The sequence below is a fragment of the Jatropha curcas genome, chromosome 8 (genome assembly GCF_041381405.1).
Source record: "Jatropha curcas cultivar XTBG-Jc1 chromosome 8, XTBG_Jcur_1.0, whole genome shotgun sequence".
Lineage (NCBI taxonomy): Eukaryota > Viridiplantae > Streptophyta > Magnoliopsida > Malpighiales > Euphorbiaceae > Jatropha > Jatropha curcas.
Genome location: NC_143158.1, coordinates 1,021,858 through 1,035,880, shown reverse-complemented (window position 1 = coordinate 1,035,880; position 14,023 = coordinate 1,021,858). Strand labels below are relative to the sequence as shown.

The 14,023-nt window shown below is 35.4% G+C and overlaps 4 protein-coding genes across 14 annotated transcripts; 3 read left to right on the top strand and 1 right to left on the bottom strand.

Moving 5' to 3' along the window:
• Positions 1-93: 93 nt before the first annotated feature.
• On the bottom strand, positions 94-3,628 carry LOC105637628 (phosphatidylinositolglycan-like protein). Of its 10 annotated transcripts, none has more exons than XM_012221155.4 (7): positions 3,330-3,621; positions 2,845-3,072; positions 2,425-2,509; positions 2,219-2,294; positions 1,417-1,555; positions 902-1,036; positions 94-778 (listed from the first exon to the last, which is right to left on the bottom strand). In XM_012221155.4, the coding sequence occupies exons 2-6, from the start codon at positions 3,019-3,021 to the stop codon at positions 935-937; spliced, it is 579 nt and encodes a 192-aa protein (XP_012076545.1). In that variant the 5' UTR covers positions 3,022-3,072; positions 3,330-3,621; the 3' UTR covers positions 94-778; positions 902-934. The 10 variants fall into 10 exon arrangements, with proteins under 10 accessions (XP_012076545.1, XP_012076544.1, XP_089580864.1 ...); XM_012221154.4 differs by having other exon boundaries at positions 94-784; positions 3,330-3,620; XM_089724738.1 differs by having other exon boundaries at positions 94-1,036; positions 3,330-3,619.
• A 1,192-nt stretch (positions 3,629-4,820) lies between these two features.
• On the top strand, positions 4,821-9,776 carry LOC105637627 (Nucleotide/sugar transporter family protein). 2 transcript variants are annotated; one of them, XM_037637283.2, is made up of 11 exons: positions 4,821-4,937; positions 5,033-5,233; positions 5,858-5,934; positions 6,549-6,707; positions 6,807-6,940; positions 7,858-7,988; positions 8,104-8,148; positions 8,289-8,386; positions 8,802-8,909; positions 9,114-9,170; positions 9,271-9,776. In XM_037637283.2, the coding sequence occupies exons 2-11, from the start codon at positions 5,065-5,067 to the stop codon at positions 9,343-9,345; spliced, it is 1,053 nt and encodes a 350-aa protein (XP_037493211.1). In that variant the 5' UTR covers positions 4,821-4,937; positions 5,033-5,064; the 3' UTR covers positions 9,346-9,776. The 2 variants fall into 2 exon arrangements, with proteins under 2 accessions (XP_037493211.1, XP_037493210.1); XM_037637282.2 differs by having other exon boundaries at positions 4,899-5,233.
• Positions 9,777-9,992: 216 nt separating this feature from the next.
• Positions 9,993-12,573, top strand: LOC105637626 (Ubiquitin-like superfamily protein). The gene is made up of 5 exons (XM_012221147.4): positions 9,993-10,506; positions 10,656-10,755; positions 10,989-11,088; positions 11,631-11,719; positions 12,155-12,573. Exons 1-5 carry the CDS (start codon positions 10,308-10,310, stop codon positions 12,429-12,431), a joined length of 765 nt encoding a protein of 254 aa, XP_012076537.1. The 5' UTR covers positions 9,993-10,307; the 3' UTR covers positions 12,432-12,573.
• Positions 12,574-12,780: 207 nt separating this feature from the next.
• Positions 12,781-13,663, top strand: PDE334 (ATPase, F0 complex, subunit B/B', bacterial/chloroplast). Its single transcript, XM_012221146.4, has one exon. The coding sequence runs from the start codon at positions 12,884-12,886 to the stop codon at positions 13,541-13,543; it is 660 nt and encodes a 219-aa protein (XP_012076536.1). The 5' UTR covers positions 12,781-12,883; the 3' UTR covers positions 13,544-13,663.
• The last annotated feature ends 360 nt before the right edge of the window (positions 13,664-14,023 follow it).

Below are 14,023 nucleotides of genomic sequence, written 5' to 3'. Positions count from 1 at the left end.
TAGAAGCTCTTTGATTGATTAAGACTGCCATATTTCTATCCAAAAGTACTTTTATAGTCTTGTGTCGCGTTAAATCAAATGTCACACTCACTCTGATGAATACAACCAATTACTGAATTTGGAAGATTGATGTAAAATGTCCTCCAATTCCCCTACCAAACTTTATACATATCTCAGGCACACGAGCTGGAGTCGGGGTCGTCTGAAGGACATTTTACTTAACAGTATTCTATGTACCTTCTGAGCAGTGGGTCTATTTAATGTTAATCTTATTAGGACAAGTTCATCTTCTTTACTCGTATTAATGAAGCACCTAGGGTACCCCTATGACGAATGGTCTCAAAACGATTTTTCCCACCACTGAGACCAAGCATTTTGCCTGTTGGGCTTTGTCGATCTTGATCGTCTCATTTCTATCATCAGCTCGTTTAATTCTTCATGACGGGCCGCAAATGTCTTTTTAACTGAAAGGGTGTCAAAATATCATTGTTAAACACAATGATTTCCCTTTGTTTTCAACATCATTTTGTTAACTAGCAGTCAAAACTCTCCCTATCTTCTGTTCCTCTAAAGCATAATCATACATTGTATATCAATCATTGTTAACTTGGTATTTCTACTTCTGTTGGGCTAATCTGCATCTGCCTCATCTTTATCTCTTCATTGTTCTTGCAAAATGTTAATTTAAACTGTGCGCCAAAATCTGACCTATTTGTGGACTTAACTGAATGTGGTTGCTCAAGCAAGGCAAGTCCTAATCCACATATTGCTTTTGGACCTGCAGCTAAGAGATGTCCAATGGAAATGGGTATCATGAACCGTGGTGTATAAATAATATCAGCAAATGATTAAGAAATAGATATGGATTGATTAAACTTCAAATTAAGAGAGTGAGATAAACATCATCATCTGGAGATGAAATCCTTCAGTACAGTTAACCATCTTCTGTAGATGTGACTGAGCTTTCTTCATTGCCAGTGGCACTACACAAGGCCTTCCAGATAGGGACCAACATCTTCACAGGTGGATACAATTCCTAGACACGGAATTTAAGTTAATTCAGTAGTAAAGAGTATACTAATAAAAAATTAAAACTTTGTTTGGAAAAGAGAGTAAGGAAAATGATTGAAATATTTCTTCCTTCAATATTTTCCTCCCCTTTTTCAAACAAGGGGAAAACACCTTTCCCTATATATTTTCCATGGTTATTTTCCTTTCTTCCAAACAAAAGCTAAATGAAGAGCATTGATTATCGAATATTTCTAAATCATTTCTTACAGGCAACAAATTATCTTGTTATAAGAATTTGCAGCTGTAATTTTAACCCCATAAAAAGCACTTGCATCTTGTAAGCTTGCTAAGCTCACTAATCAGCTGTACATTTTTCAGAATCTATTATTGGAGAAATTTTTATACCTTAAATACCAACATTAGTTCTCCTTCCCCATGCAAAATCAAAGATAGGCTCCAGTAACAAGTTATAGGAGTCACGCATTCTAGCAGCACAGGTTTCAAAATCTTGCCAATTGGAACAAAGTGTCGGACAATCCTTCCACTGCACAAAAAAGAAAAATGTTCAGTGCAGAAACAGGAAACGGAAATAAGATATCTTTTGACAGACAACTAATAACTATCGTGAGCATAATCTTAGAGGGCTAATAGAGGAAAAAAAACTGCTGGGATTATGATAAATTTGCATCAATAGCAATTGCAATATTTGCAGATTCTTTGAGGTAAAGCATCAGAGAAACATCATTGGCCTAAAGGAGAAAGAGATCGGTTGAGATGTTTGATACAAAGAATGAATATGAAGAACAAGCAACAATGATGAAAGTTTTTATTCGATTCATTAGGTTATCTCTAATTTGGTATACATGATAATGCCAACTTTCAAAATGTCCTCAAACAATGATGCCAACTTAAGACATACAATGGCCAACTTGTCCTCTCCTTTCAGTATAACCGCTCATCCAGGCTAGTCACCAAACTTGAGCTTCCAAAATTAGGTGTGCTATCTAACAGCCACATATGTTATGCAACCAAACCTCTCATGTAAACTTGATGAATGATGCCATAAACAAAATTAGCAATATATTTGTATATGCATAGTTCAGGTGCCTTAGATACAATTCATATGTGTATTCACACATTTGACAGGATGAAATTTCAGGCATGTGTGCACTGATGAAAGAAGCAAGAAGAAGAAAATAAATTATACCTTGTATAGTGTGTTTCAAATTGGACTCCAAAAGCTGGCATTACCACAACAGATTCTGAGTCATTCCAACATAAGACTGAGTAAAGAATGAAAATATAATCTCTCAAAATTGAAGGACGCACTCAATACAATTTATTGTGCCATAACTTCTAAAATTAAGATAAACTAATGCATCATAATATTAAGAGCTAAGTTCAAATTCTAACCTTTTACAACAGGCTTCCAAATAATCAATTTGACAAGGATTGCACTTAAAATGAAGCTCCAGAAGAGAATGTTGATTGATATGTCCTGATGATTTTATCATCATTATGTCAGTTAATGTCACAAATGACTAAAGTAGCAGAATAAACTTGCAAATTGCATCAACTTAAAAAACCTTTTTTTTTTCTTAAACAAAAGAATTAGAATAAAAATGAGCAAATAAAAGCTGGATTCAGCTCCTCAATATTAAAATTATGGTGCAAAGAGCTAAAGCGTGGACAAAGGCTTTCAACAAAAGGCAACATACCGAAGCTCAGTTTCACGGAACTATGGACAAAAGCACTAACAACAAACACTCAAATAAAGGAAGACAAGAATCAAGGTCTTGAAAAACTTAAAAAGTAGACAAGAATATGATATACCTTGACTAGAAAGAGACATAAGGCGTTTGGTAAAAGAACAAAAGCGGAGAGGTATACAAAGAAACTCTTCGTTTTGCTCTTCCGAACTACAATATGGTGCACGTCAATTGCTTCGGAAGGCCATTTACAGTCATGAATGTAAGTATATCTTCGATCAGTAATGGACAAATCAGCCATTATTTATATCTGAGAATTTAAATCATGACCAGCAATATAATTATATCTGCACTGAGAACAGCACGTCAACAAAGAGATAAGGAGCTGTTTCAGTTAGAAGTTCAAAATCATTTACATAAAAGAATCTTATTAGAACTAGATAGACGGTAGGCCCATCCTTACATTGCAATTCTATTAACAAATGAATCCTCAAATCCAATGGCAGTAGTCAGTTAGTCAACAGGAAGATGGAGAGCTAGGGTTAGCAAACAAGAAAAAGAAAATCAATCACAGACAGAAGAAAAAAAAAAAAAGAGGAAAAAACTTACAACTATCAGTAGATTAGAGAAGACGTCGGAGGTAGAGAGCTTGCCATGGGAAACCGACATAGTCCGGCGAAAGGTGTCCGTCACGGGCAGAGGAGGTTTCGTTGCCGCTCGAAGCCTCTAGTTTTAGACCCAATAAAAAAATTGAAAGGCTTCTATTTCTTTTGTTCTCCTTCAGTAGCCCAATTAGTGGCCCATTCTTTCATGGTTTGGGTCTTAAGGGCCATATGGTCGTTCACGAAATCCCATCGAAATTTCTGTGAAACTGAAAATTAGAAAAAGCGTTTAAATTTCCCGACAAAGAAGAGCATTTAAATGGCCGCACCGGAAATGTATAAAGCGGAAAAAAAAAATAAAAAAATAAAAAGCTAGCGTTGCCAGGTCAAATTCTTCATGTTGGATTGACCGCAGCCGCGCGAACCTCCACATATGACTCATGTTCCGCTGAGTTACGACTCAGTTGACCTTGACCAGGTTTGGACCTGGGCTTAGCTGGATTCGCTTAACTTATCCCAAAATAAAAATTATTATAGAATTATATAAGCAGCACCCGGCGGAGAACAACAACGCAAAAAATAAAAAATAAAAAAATCATTAAATTAAGATTTGTTTCTTCTAAAAAAAAGATTTGTTTATTAAAATCGTACCATTTTTCATTAATTTAGATTACAATAAATTTATACTCACAGCATTATAATTTTGAAGCCTCTTTATTATCGTTAATCAAAATTCATTAGTATTCATGTTTGTTTTCATAAATTTTCTTAAACAACCTCTTTAAATATTTGTAGTAAAAATTTCAATGGCTTTTACAAATATCAATCTTATATCAATATAAATACTTTTTTCTAGTACTAGAGAGGGGATTCAAACTTGAATCTATTGTCGAGTTGTATATACATTTATTCCTTGGCTATACTTTAATATGTCAATATAAATACTTTTATTTTAACAAAGAAGAATAAAATATATTTTAAAAATTTTAGAAATCTCGTAATTCATTTATATTTTCATTTTAAAGTCATCTATTCATTAGTCGGTGCAAACTTTTTACAACACATTTATATTATCTACTGTAAATTTATAAAAGTCATATGTTATAAGAATGTTTTTATATATATAGTTTAAGAACAAACGGATTAGCAATTAAATTTACAATTATACTCATCAAAACATAAATAATGAATAATATTTCTACTTACCTTAATGTAAGTTGTCATTCAATGCTTATAATAAACTATTCTTATTGTAGACTAATCCAAAATTATATTCATTTTTTGAATATAAAGGATAATTTTAACGATAAGTCTTTATTAAAATTAAATGTACACTTACTGTCAAGGCAAGCTGAAAATTCATAATATATGTATATATATAATTACATATTGACTCTCAAAATATAAAAAGTTTTATTTCCTTGTCCTAATTTTAAATTGAGGGTAAAATATTAATACCAATATGAAATAATATAAAAAGGAAAATGTTACTCTAGTGGAAAAATATTGGCCAAATACCTCGACTCATAATGACACACCCTTCTTATTTTTATTTAATTTGCAGTTTCTCAACCAAAATGAAGGATACAGTGTAGGCGACCCCGGCCTCGATCAGGTGATCTCTTAAATACTCCGAGTTCCGAGTTGCGCGACTCACTTCGTGGAGTTGACTATAAAACCTATGCTTGATTTCACTAATTTAAAATACAGAGCAACAAAGACAACTGACAGACATTTCTCCAATGGCGTCAAATTCCTCCAACAATCCGATACTTCCAGTATCCAGCTCTTCAACCGGCGAAGAGAAGGAGAAGGAGAGGCTTATCAAAGGAGGAGATGAAAAGCTTTTCAGAGGATCCGCTATGACTAAAAGAGGAGCCTATGCTGCTATCTCTTACATGTCTTGTGCAGGTACCTTCTTTGAATACATTTAGGTTCGTGATTCGCTGAAATTTCACGTAATCTGTAGTCTTGTTATTTGCAATTTAGAGTAAGAAAGATTATGTACGTATACATTGATTCCAAATCTCCAGCGTGTAGTTAATCTTACTTAATTGTCTTTGTTATAGAACATAGATTAGATTTTTCAAATTATGGATTTGAATTTGGTTGACATGTAATTTGGATACTATGTAGACCTGATTTTGGAAATGGCGGTTGCTGCAAGGATAATAGGCTATGGTGACCAGGACTGGATTGGTGGTGCTAATTTAGATTTAAAGTCATTATTATCCGTCATATATTAGGTATCGTCAAGCTTAGATGCGCGATTCCCCTAATTTGATGATTTGTGCTGCGTTATTATGTTTGGCTTATTTTGGATGTGGTTGCACAAAATCCACATGAATAATCTGAGATATATCAACATCGGGCTTTCAATTTTCTTGCATCGTCTGAATTTTAGAAGAAAGAATGAATTAGGAAAAAAATGTAAAATAAGATTATATGATTTCACGGTAGCTCATTTACTTGAGTTATCAAATTTTGTTATATCATTTTGTTTAGCCGCTTAAAGTTTATCCACATGTTTTGCAGTGCTCTTGGTAATGTTCAACAAAGCAGCTCTTTCTTCTTATAAATTCCCTAGCGCAAATGTTATAACGCTATTTCAGGTAGGTCTTTATTCTTTTATTAACTGAATACGCGCAATTAGTACTATTTTATTCTTCCCTATACTTTCCTTCTTTATTTCAATGAACAATTAATGTTGTAAGCTACTCTTTCATTTCTGTATTCCTTGGTCTTGTTTTTGGGATATAGCAAATTGACTCGTACGTTTGCTATGAAATTATGCATTTGAAAGGCAGAAGTACAGAGCAAGAGTAGGAGTGGACTTCTATTTTTATATCAGAAATTGGTTAGAGCCAGATGACCAGGAGTAATCCTAAGGTTTAGCTTAGCAAACTTCTAACCTGCTGAGCTCACTGCTCATAACAATTGGTTTGATTATTGATCTTAAATAAATTTCACTATGATTGCAGTTATATTAGTTGAAGTTCTTGGATATTAACAGTTTGAGCCTCTTGACCTAACACCTTTAATCTTCGCCAGTTCTGCAAAACTTATCATACACTCTTATGTGTAATGAAGATACTATCCATCAGTATAAAATAATTTGTGTTTTCATGCCTCACCATTTTGTGAATTCCACTTCTTTAGATGCAAACAGGTCTATGGCATTTTCTGGAAATAGTATATTTACACACTTTTTTCTACTTCTGTATAGATGATAAGCTCATGCTCTTTTCTGTATGCATTAAGACGCTGGAAGATTGTTTCTTTCACGGTCGGTGAATCTTTACATGCTGATAGCAATGCTACTTTCGTGTCATTGGAGACCTTGATTCACACCCTTCCTCTTTCAGTTGCCTATTTACTTTACATGGTATATATTTCTCTGTAAAATGTGGAATAGTTTTCTTCAAGACATTGATTTTCTGCATGTAACTAATGTCTACCTGTTATTCTATTTTCTCCCTGAAAGTTAGTTACAATGGAGTCTATTCGTGGAGTAAATGTTCCCATGTACACGACCCTAAGGCGGACAACAGTGGCATTTACGATGGTTATGGAGTACTTTCTTGCAGGGCAGAGGTATACACCACCTATTGTTGGAAGGTAAATGGTCCTTAAATGCTGCTGCTTTTCTTAGTGATATTTTTTTCACTGGCAATTAGGAATCAAGAGAATAATATCACACGTGTTTGTATGAGTTTGAACAAAAATTTGGTCTCATGTCTCTACTACTGTGTCTTGTTATGCATTATTTGCCTGGAATGGCAACAGCTTGCTTGCTGTGGGCATTTACTGGGAAAAGTCTAATAATGCATTGGGAGAAATAGAACAAGCCTTATGGAACATAAGTCTGGGATCTTAAGAACATTACATTGTAGATAACTTAGTAGATGCATATAATCAATCATCTGATAAGTTTTTGTCACTCACCTTATTTTGTAATTTTAATTGTTTTCATCTTTTTTTTGTTCCATGACTATATCTTTAATATCTAGTTGCATTGCAAAATTCCCAATGGATTTCTAATCGTTTCTGCATCATTGGTGTCGTACATTGTTTTCATCAATTATTCCATCGAACTGACATGGATGTCATAGAATGCCAGAAAGTGAATTGTAGTGCAAGAAATGATTATCAAACACGATACGGAATCTTGGATATTTCCATTTCCTACTTCACCATATTATATATTTCCATGTATCTGTTTCCTCATGTTGTAGTTCACTTTCTGAGGGTTGCTTCTGTTTTGCTAATATTTGTCCAAAACAGGGTCGATAGGTCTTGTGCCGGGCATGCATATTGAACTTTAAATTCATAGAGACCTGTATGATGAACTTTGCATTTAGGAGGTCTATTTTGGACTTGCAAAAGACTAGTAAAAGAACGTTTTGTATGTCTCTAGTTCTCTATCTCATACTGTCCATATTTAATGGTTCTCAAGAAACTCAACCAGGTTCTGCCATCGGAAATAGATGTGATTGTACTGTAATATTTCTGATTTCTTCATTCAACTGAATCAGTGTTGGAGTGATTATTCTTGGAGCATTCATTGCGGGAGCTCGGGACTTGTCATTTGACTTCTATGGGTATGCTGTTGTCTTCTTAGCCAACATTACAACAGCAATATATCTCGCTACTATTAGTCGAATCGGTAGCACTCTCATCTTTTCTTTTGGTTTTTGTTACCCCCTTAAATTTTCTTTTGGGAATTGTTCTTCACTGTCTCGAAAACTCTTCTTTGGTGAGTAATCTATTCTTTTTCTCAGGGAAATCCAGTGGCCTTAACAGCTTTGGACTTATGTGGTGTAATGGTAAGTTAACATGCCTAAATTGAGTCATGCATTTGGACTTTTTTCCAATGTTTGCTGAAATTACTGCATGCTAGATTTCCTTTTTCCCCTTTCAGTTTTTATATTCTTTGAATATGTTCTTGTTACTATTCCTATGATAGGAATTATATGTGGACCAATTGTGCTGCTTTGGACATTTATGCGTGGTGAATTGAAGATGATGATGAATTTCCCCTATCTGTTTTCTACTGGTTTCTTGGTATGATCTGCTAACTTTTGGGAGTGCCTCTCTTTTATTTTCTCCGTCTCCCCTTATTTTATTCGTTAATGCTTATGCTGCAGCTGCTTGGCAGTCAAGTAATATGTTTTGACTCTTGAATGCTTATCTATCTACTCATTGAGATCACTAATACAGAGATACTTCTTGCAACTTCTTAGGGGAGGGTGGGAATGTTTTTGCACACCAAACTGCAATTTAATTATAGCTTTTGTTTAGTAGTCTATATTGAAAGTGTTACTTGGTGTATTGGGTTTGGGTGTTTCCAAACACTATCTTTCTAAGCACAATTCTTCGTTGTTCCTTTCCCCCCCCCCCCCTGTGCTTGTGAATATCTTATACATAAAATGCTAAAAATATTGGACTTATTTTATTTTTTGTTTTTTACTTTCGGCAGGCTGTGCTCCTTCTTTCCTGTACACTGGCTTTCTTCTTGAATTACAGTATATTTCTGAATACTACTCTCAATTCGGCTCTCACGCAGACAATTTGTGGTAACTTGAAGGTTTGTTTACTAAGTTCTGCTGCTTGATGCAAAACCATATTTTATTTTAAATCCATGTTGACAAGTATTTTGGTTGATGGTACTTGTTTAATCAATTGTATGGTTTCCATGTCTACTGATTTGTGCTGCTCAAAATGTATGTTCAATTCTTGCCACATTACTCAGTATGCTTTTTTCAGATTTATTTGTTATTTTGTAATTTAGGACCTATTTACAATTGGATTTGGATGGATAATTTTCGGTGGGCTTCCTTTTGATATGGTGAGTTTAAACTCTTCTCATATTTTTGCTCTTCTCTACATATATGCCTCGTCTATTTCTGATTTCACATTTTGATCCAATATTTCTTTCTTGCTTACAGTTCAATGTGATTGGACAATTGCTTGGTTTTATCGGCTCTGGTATGTATGCTTATTATAAGCTCGTAGGGAGGTAATTGCTTGAACTATACTGGAACAGTACATCGCGGGAGATTCTGTAGCTGCTCTAATTCCCATGCTTCTTCTTTGTCTGATGTAATGTAATGGGCTTCTGGAAGAGATTTTACTAACACCCGAGAGATTTTTTTGTCTGTATAAAGTCACTGATCCAGCATTTTAGTTGAGGCCTGCTTCTGGCAATGTACCGGTTGCAACCACCAGGCATCAGAGGAGCAATGATACTTCGCACTCATTTTTAACCATTCCAATGGCAGAAGAAAATGCGGAAATTTTTAGTAGGCGCATATTGTTAGAAAAGAAAAAAATTGCTAGAAATAATGTTTTCTTTTTCCAAGTATTATATTTTTCCCACTCAGATGAGTTGTTACAAGCAATCTGTTCTGTATGATCAAGGAAAATTTAACGAAGTTGCAGTGATACTTTCTTACTGGCTGTTGTTCTTTGTCCAATCCAATAAACAAAATACATGGCTTATTGGACTGGAAAATAAAAATTAATAAAAATAAAATTTTTTTATTAAAATAAAAATATTTAATTTTAACTATACAGTGAGAAAAAAGATAAAACAGAAATAAGTTCTAAAAATTTTTATTTTCATTAGTTAATAACTTGGAATCAGGTAATTATAATCCTAAAAAAATTATGGAAATTGAAGTACAAATGGCGCGCTCTTTCGGATAAAAAAACCGTTTCCGTTCGGAAGTCCGAATTCAACTGTTACCTTGTTGAAGTTCAAGCCCCCAAAACAAGCAATTCCAGATTCTCTACATATGTCTCTTTCGAATCTCCCCCGACACAAGCTCTATAACAGCGCCAAAAATTAACAAAAAGCGAAACCCTAACGCTACAAGTTCACTCTGTTTGATCCAACATAGAATGCGTGTCTCCTTCCCCTAAGAATCTTCATTAAGAGGACCTGAGGAATTTCCATTTATTGAGCGCCAACCGACGATCAATCATGAGCCTTGTTGATATGAGAATCGACATTGATGATTATCTCCCTAAGGTGCCCATCGGCCCTAGGCGATCCATTTCATCGGCGTTGCATCCGTTTATGGTAACCGATGGGCGTTCTCGCAAAAATAACTTTTCATACACTGTTCTCCCTGAGGAGCCGCTCAAGCTCTCCGTTCTCAAATTGGATGGCTCCTGCTTCGGTAATTCTGTTTTTTTTTTTTTTCTTTTTTCTTTTGGAATTATCTTGGGGCTGTTCTGATACTGAGAAATTGCATTAAAATGTCAGAGTTTTTTTTGCGTAGTTAATTCTTAATGATTCTGAAATTGATTGGAGGTTTTGTTTTCACAGACATTGAAGTTATGAAGTCAGCTACTATCGCAGAACTGAGACAGGCAGTGGAGGCTGTCTTCAGTCATATGCCACAAAAGGGGCCAGGCAAGATCTCATGGTACGTTCTTTGGAATTTTTGAGCTCTTTCCTCTGTAATTTGATGATTGAGAAAAAGCGGGAAATGGAGTTTAAGTTGTATCGTGTTTGGATCCATTGATGAGGATCTCTTTTTTACCCGGAATTATAAACAGAAAAAGAAAAGTTGAGATTTGAAATCTCCATTTGGAACCTTTATCTCTTTCCAATTATTTTTGACATGGATATGCTTTCATGTGAATTGAGTTCTTGAAGGCCACATGTGTGGAGCCGTTTCTGCTTAACTTATGATGGCCAAAAGCTGCTTATGGATACTGACTACATCAGAAACTACGGAATCAAGGATGGTGATCAGGTATGTGGCTTTACTCTTCCTGCATTGTTGAAAAGATATTTGACTATTGCTACGTTGGAACAATACTTAGTTCTCATTAAATTTTTTCTGTTGGATAGACTTTTTCTGCTTCTATTTTGTTAAAATTAACAAGATAATGGTCGAGTTTTGCATTGTTCAGTCAAGGAGTTGCTTCCAGTAACATGTTTTAAATTCCAATATCATCTAGGCTTCACCTTTCTACATTATACCTTTTTATGGGGTTTTGGCACCGAGAAAAGCATATTGATTTGTCTGGTTATAGACTTATGATCTTGCATGGATGTAAATGATTCACTGTATTGATTTAGTTCAATAATGATTTTACCTTCTTTGATGTTTCATGTTGACAGTTGACAAAAAATAAGAATTGCAGAAAATGGTGATGAATAAACTAATTTGTATCTGACTGAATGCTTGGAATGTTTATCTGTTTTTTGTTCAGTTGAAATATGTTCAATACAATGACAGTTGCTTTCACCCTTCAGCTTTTCTCTTAGCATTAACATTTTCTTTATGCACAGCTTCAGTTTATTCGGCACATATCAACCAGTTATACCCTCAGGAAGAAGAGCACAGTTAAACGGATTGCTGCTCCTGAGCAGCACAAGATGTAAGGCTCTCTACATATTCTATTCTGTTTCTTGGATTTCTTAAGTAATCATCACAGTCTCCTGTCTCATCTCTGTATAAATCATCACTGTCTTGCTATATTCAGTTGGATACAAATCTGTTTCAATTTTCCATGTATAATAATTTGGCATAGCCTGAGATAGTTGAATTAGCATGCCCATAGTATCTTCATCCAAATGGACTTATGTTCTTAGTGTCGCATTGCTTCAAAATTGTGGAAAATTGGGATCAGCAGAATCTTCATTGTACCGGATGTATAGGCAACTCCATTTCTAACGTGCTTCATAGCAAATATAATTATACTGATTTGTATCCTTATGATTTATGTTGTTGCCTCCTTAAACATTACTATTGAATTTGTTGCAACGATTAATCATCTACTAGAACTATAGATGATGTAATTTGTTATTTGCAGCTCACTATCACGTCTCGATATCTATGAAGAGAAAGAACTCAGTGATAAGGAAGAGAACCTTTATGATGTAGAGAAAGGCGTGATAAAAAATTATTACTCTGAACCCAAAGAAAAAAAGCTGGCTGGCTTCTTCCAATGGTGGTACCAATACTCCAAGATGCAAAGCGCAAAAAGAAGTTTGAAGATCTCTCCCACTAAATCTCCCCGTAGTTTCTTGGGCACTTTCAGAAAAATCATAAAGTTTTCTGATGGTAGCCAACATTCTCATAAGAGATAAACTGAAAGAGGAGTAGGATAAAATGCCCAACAGTTCATTTTTTAATTAGCCAATTGGAATTTTTTTTTTTTTTTTTTTTGGGAGAAATAGATTATTATTTTCAAATATTGGAATTCAAATAAATAAGCTTTAAGATTCTAAATTCCGATGGCGTCGAGCGGTGTAAATATGGGTCAAGTTTGACCCAATCAGGACCCAAGTACCTATAAAAGGCAAATGCCACGCACGTGTGCACGTGCGATACGCTTCCAGTCTCAGTCCTATTCCTTCCTCTTGATTTTTGTCCATCGCAAATTTGTGTGGCGAAGAAAAGAGATAACCCTTCTCTTCATTTCCACAGAAAATCTCTCCTTTTTCGACACTCGACTAATTTCAGTATCATCGTTCACTCCTCAGAAATCCAAACCGACAAAAAAAAAAAAAAAAAAAATCCAATTCACCGTTTGCCAGCCATGGCCGCCATGATCATGGCCTCCTCGAAACCTCTCATCCCATTGTCTTCCGCTATCCCTACCACTACCAGACCCAAAATCCAAATCCCTCAACTCTCACTTCCAGTCAAACTCCCCAAAGTCACCAAAACGCAACTCGCTTCCCTCTCATCTTCCACTCTCAAATCCCTCTCCCTCCTTGCAGCCACCTCCTTCACCTTCGCACCACCCTCTCTCGCTGAAGAAATCGAAAAGGCTGCTCTTTTCGACTTCAATTTGACTCTCCCGATCATGATGGTTCAGTTCTTGCTTCTCATGGTGGGTCTAGACAAGATCTACTTCAGTCCTCTCGGTAAATTCATGGACGAGAGAGACGCCGCGATCAAGGAGAAACTTAACAGTGTTAAGGACACTTCGGAGGAGGTAAAGCAGCTGGAGGAGCAGGCCGCGGCGGTTATGCGGGCTGCCAGGGCAGAGATATCGGCGGCACTTAATAAGATGAAGAAGGAGACTCAAGCTGAATTGGAGCAGAAGCTAGCTGAAGAAAAGAAGAAAATAGAGGCAGAGTTGCAAGAAGCATTGGGCAATTTGGAGAAGCAGAAGGAGGAAACTATCAAGTCCCTCGACTCCCAAATTGCTGCTCTCAGTGATGAAATTGTGAAGAAGGTCCTTCCTGTATAATAAATCAATCTTTTTTCTTCTCTCTTAAAGTTTTAACTATTGATGTTTATATGTGTTTTACAATCCATTGATGGGTAATGTAATAATTCTATCCAAAGAAAGAATTCGATTTCTACGGTTTCTTTTGCTTTTTTTTTTTTTTATCTCTTTTTGTTATGCCTGATGAAAATTTTGGATGAACTGAAATTTTGAGATTCATTTTGGGAAACCAGAATTAACTTGGCTTCTTGACGCATATGAATTCAATTCCTTTACAGTTTAATTGTTTGAATTGGGATACCATGTAAACCCCAATAGGAATGAGACTAATCTTATTTCGAATTGTGGTATGTTGTTTGTGGATTATTCGGATTCAGAATATGTTGGTAAGAGCTCAAACCTGGTTATTTCTCTGCTTCAGCTCTCACCTGCGTACCAAATGCAGCTGCCCATAATAGACTAGCCCGAGCCCATAGCCCATAGCATGAATGGATTGGATTT

Coding starts and splice junctions, on each gene's coding strand:
- LOC105637627 (XM_037637283.2), top strand. CDS start 5,065: ATGGCGTCAAATTCCTCCAACAATCCGATACTTCCAGTATCCAGCTCT. Junction 8,149..8,288: donor TGGACTTATGTGGTGTAATG/GTAAGTTAACAT, acceptor TTCCTATGATAG/GAATTATATGTGGACCAATT. Junction 8,387..8,801: donor TGTTTTCTACTGGTTTCTTG/GTATGATCTGCT, acceptor TACTTTCGGCAG/GCTGTGCTCCTTCTTTCCTG.
- LOC105637626 (XM_012221147.4), top strand. CDS start 10,308: ATGAGCCTTGTTGATATGAGAATCGACATTGATGATTATCTCCCTAAG. Junction 10,507..10,655: donor ATTGGATGGCTCCTGCTTCG/GTAATTCTGTTT, acceptor TTGTTTTCACAG/ACATTGAAGTTATGAAGTCA. Junction 10,756..10,988: donor GGGCCAGGCAAGATCTCATG/GTACGTTCTTTG, acceptor GAGTTCTTGAAG/GCCACATGTGTGGAGCCGTT.
- LOC105637628 (XM_012221155.4), bottom strand. CDS start 3,021: ATGGCTGATTTGTCCATTACTGATCGAAGATATACTTACATTCATGAC. Junction 1,556..2,218: donor TTTGAAACACACTATACAAG/GTATAATTTATT, acceptor TTTTTTGTGCAG/TGGAAGGATTGTCCGACACT. Junction 1,037..1,416: donor AACTAATGTTGGTATTTAAG/GTATAAAAATTT, acceptor TTCCGTGTCTAG/GAATTGTATCCACCTGTGAA.
- PDE334 (XM_012221146.4), top strand. CDS start 12,884: ATGGCCGCCATGATCATGGCCTCCTCGAAACCTCTCATCCCATTGTCT.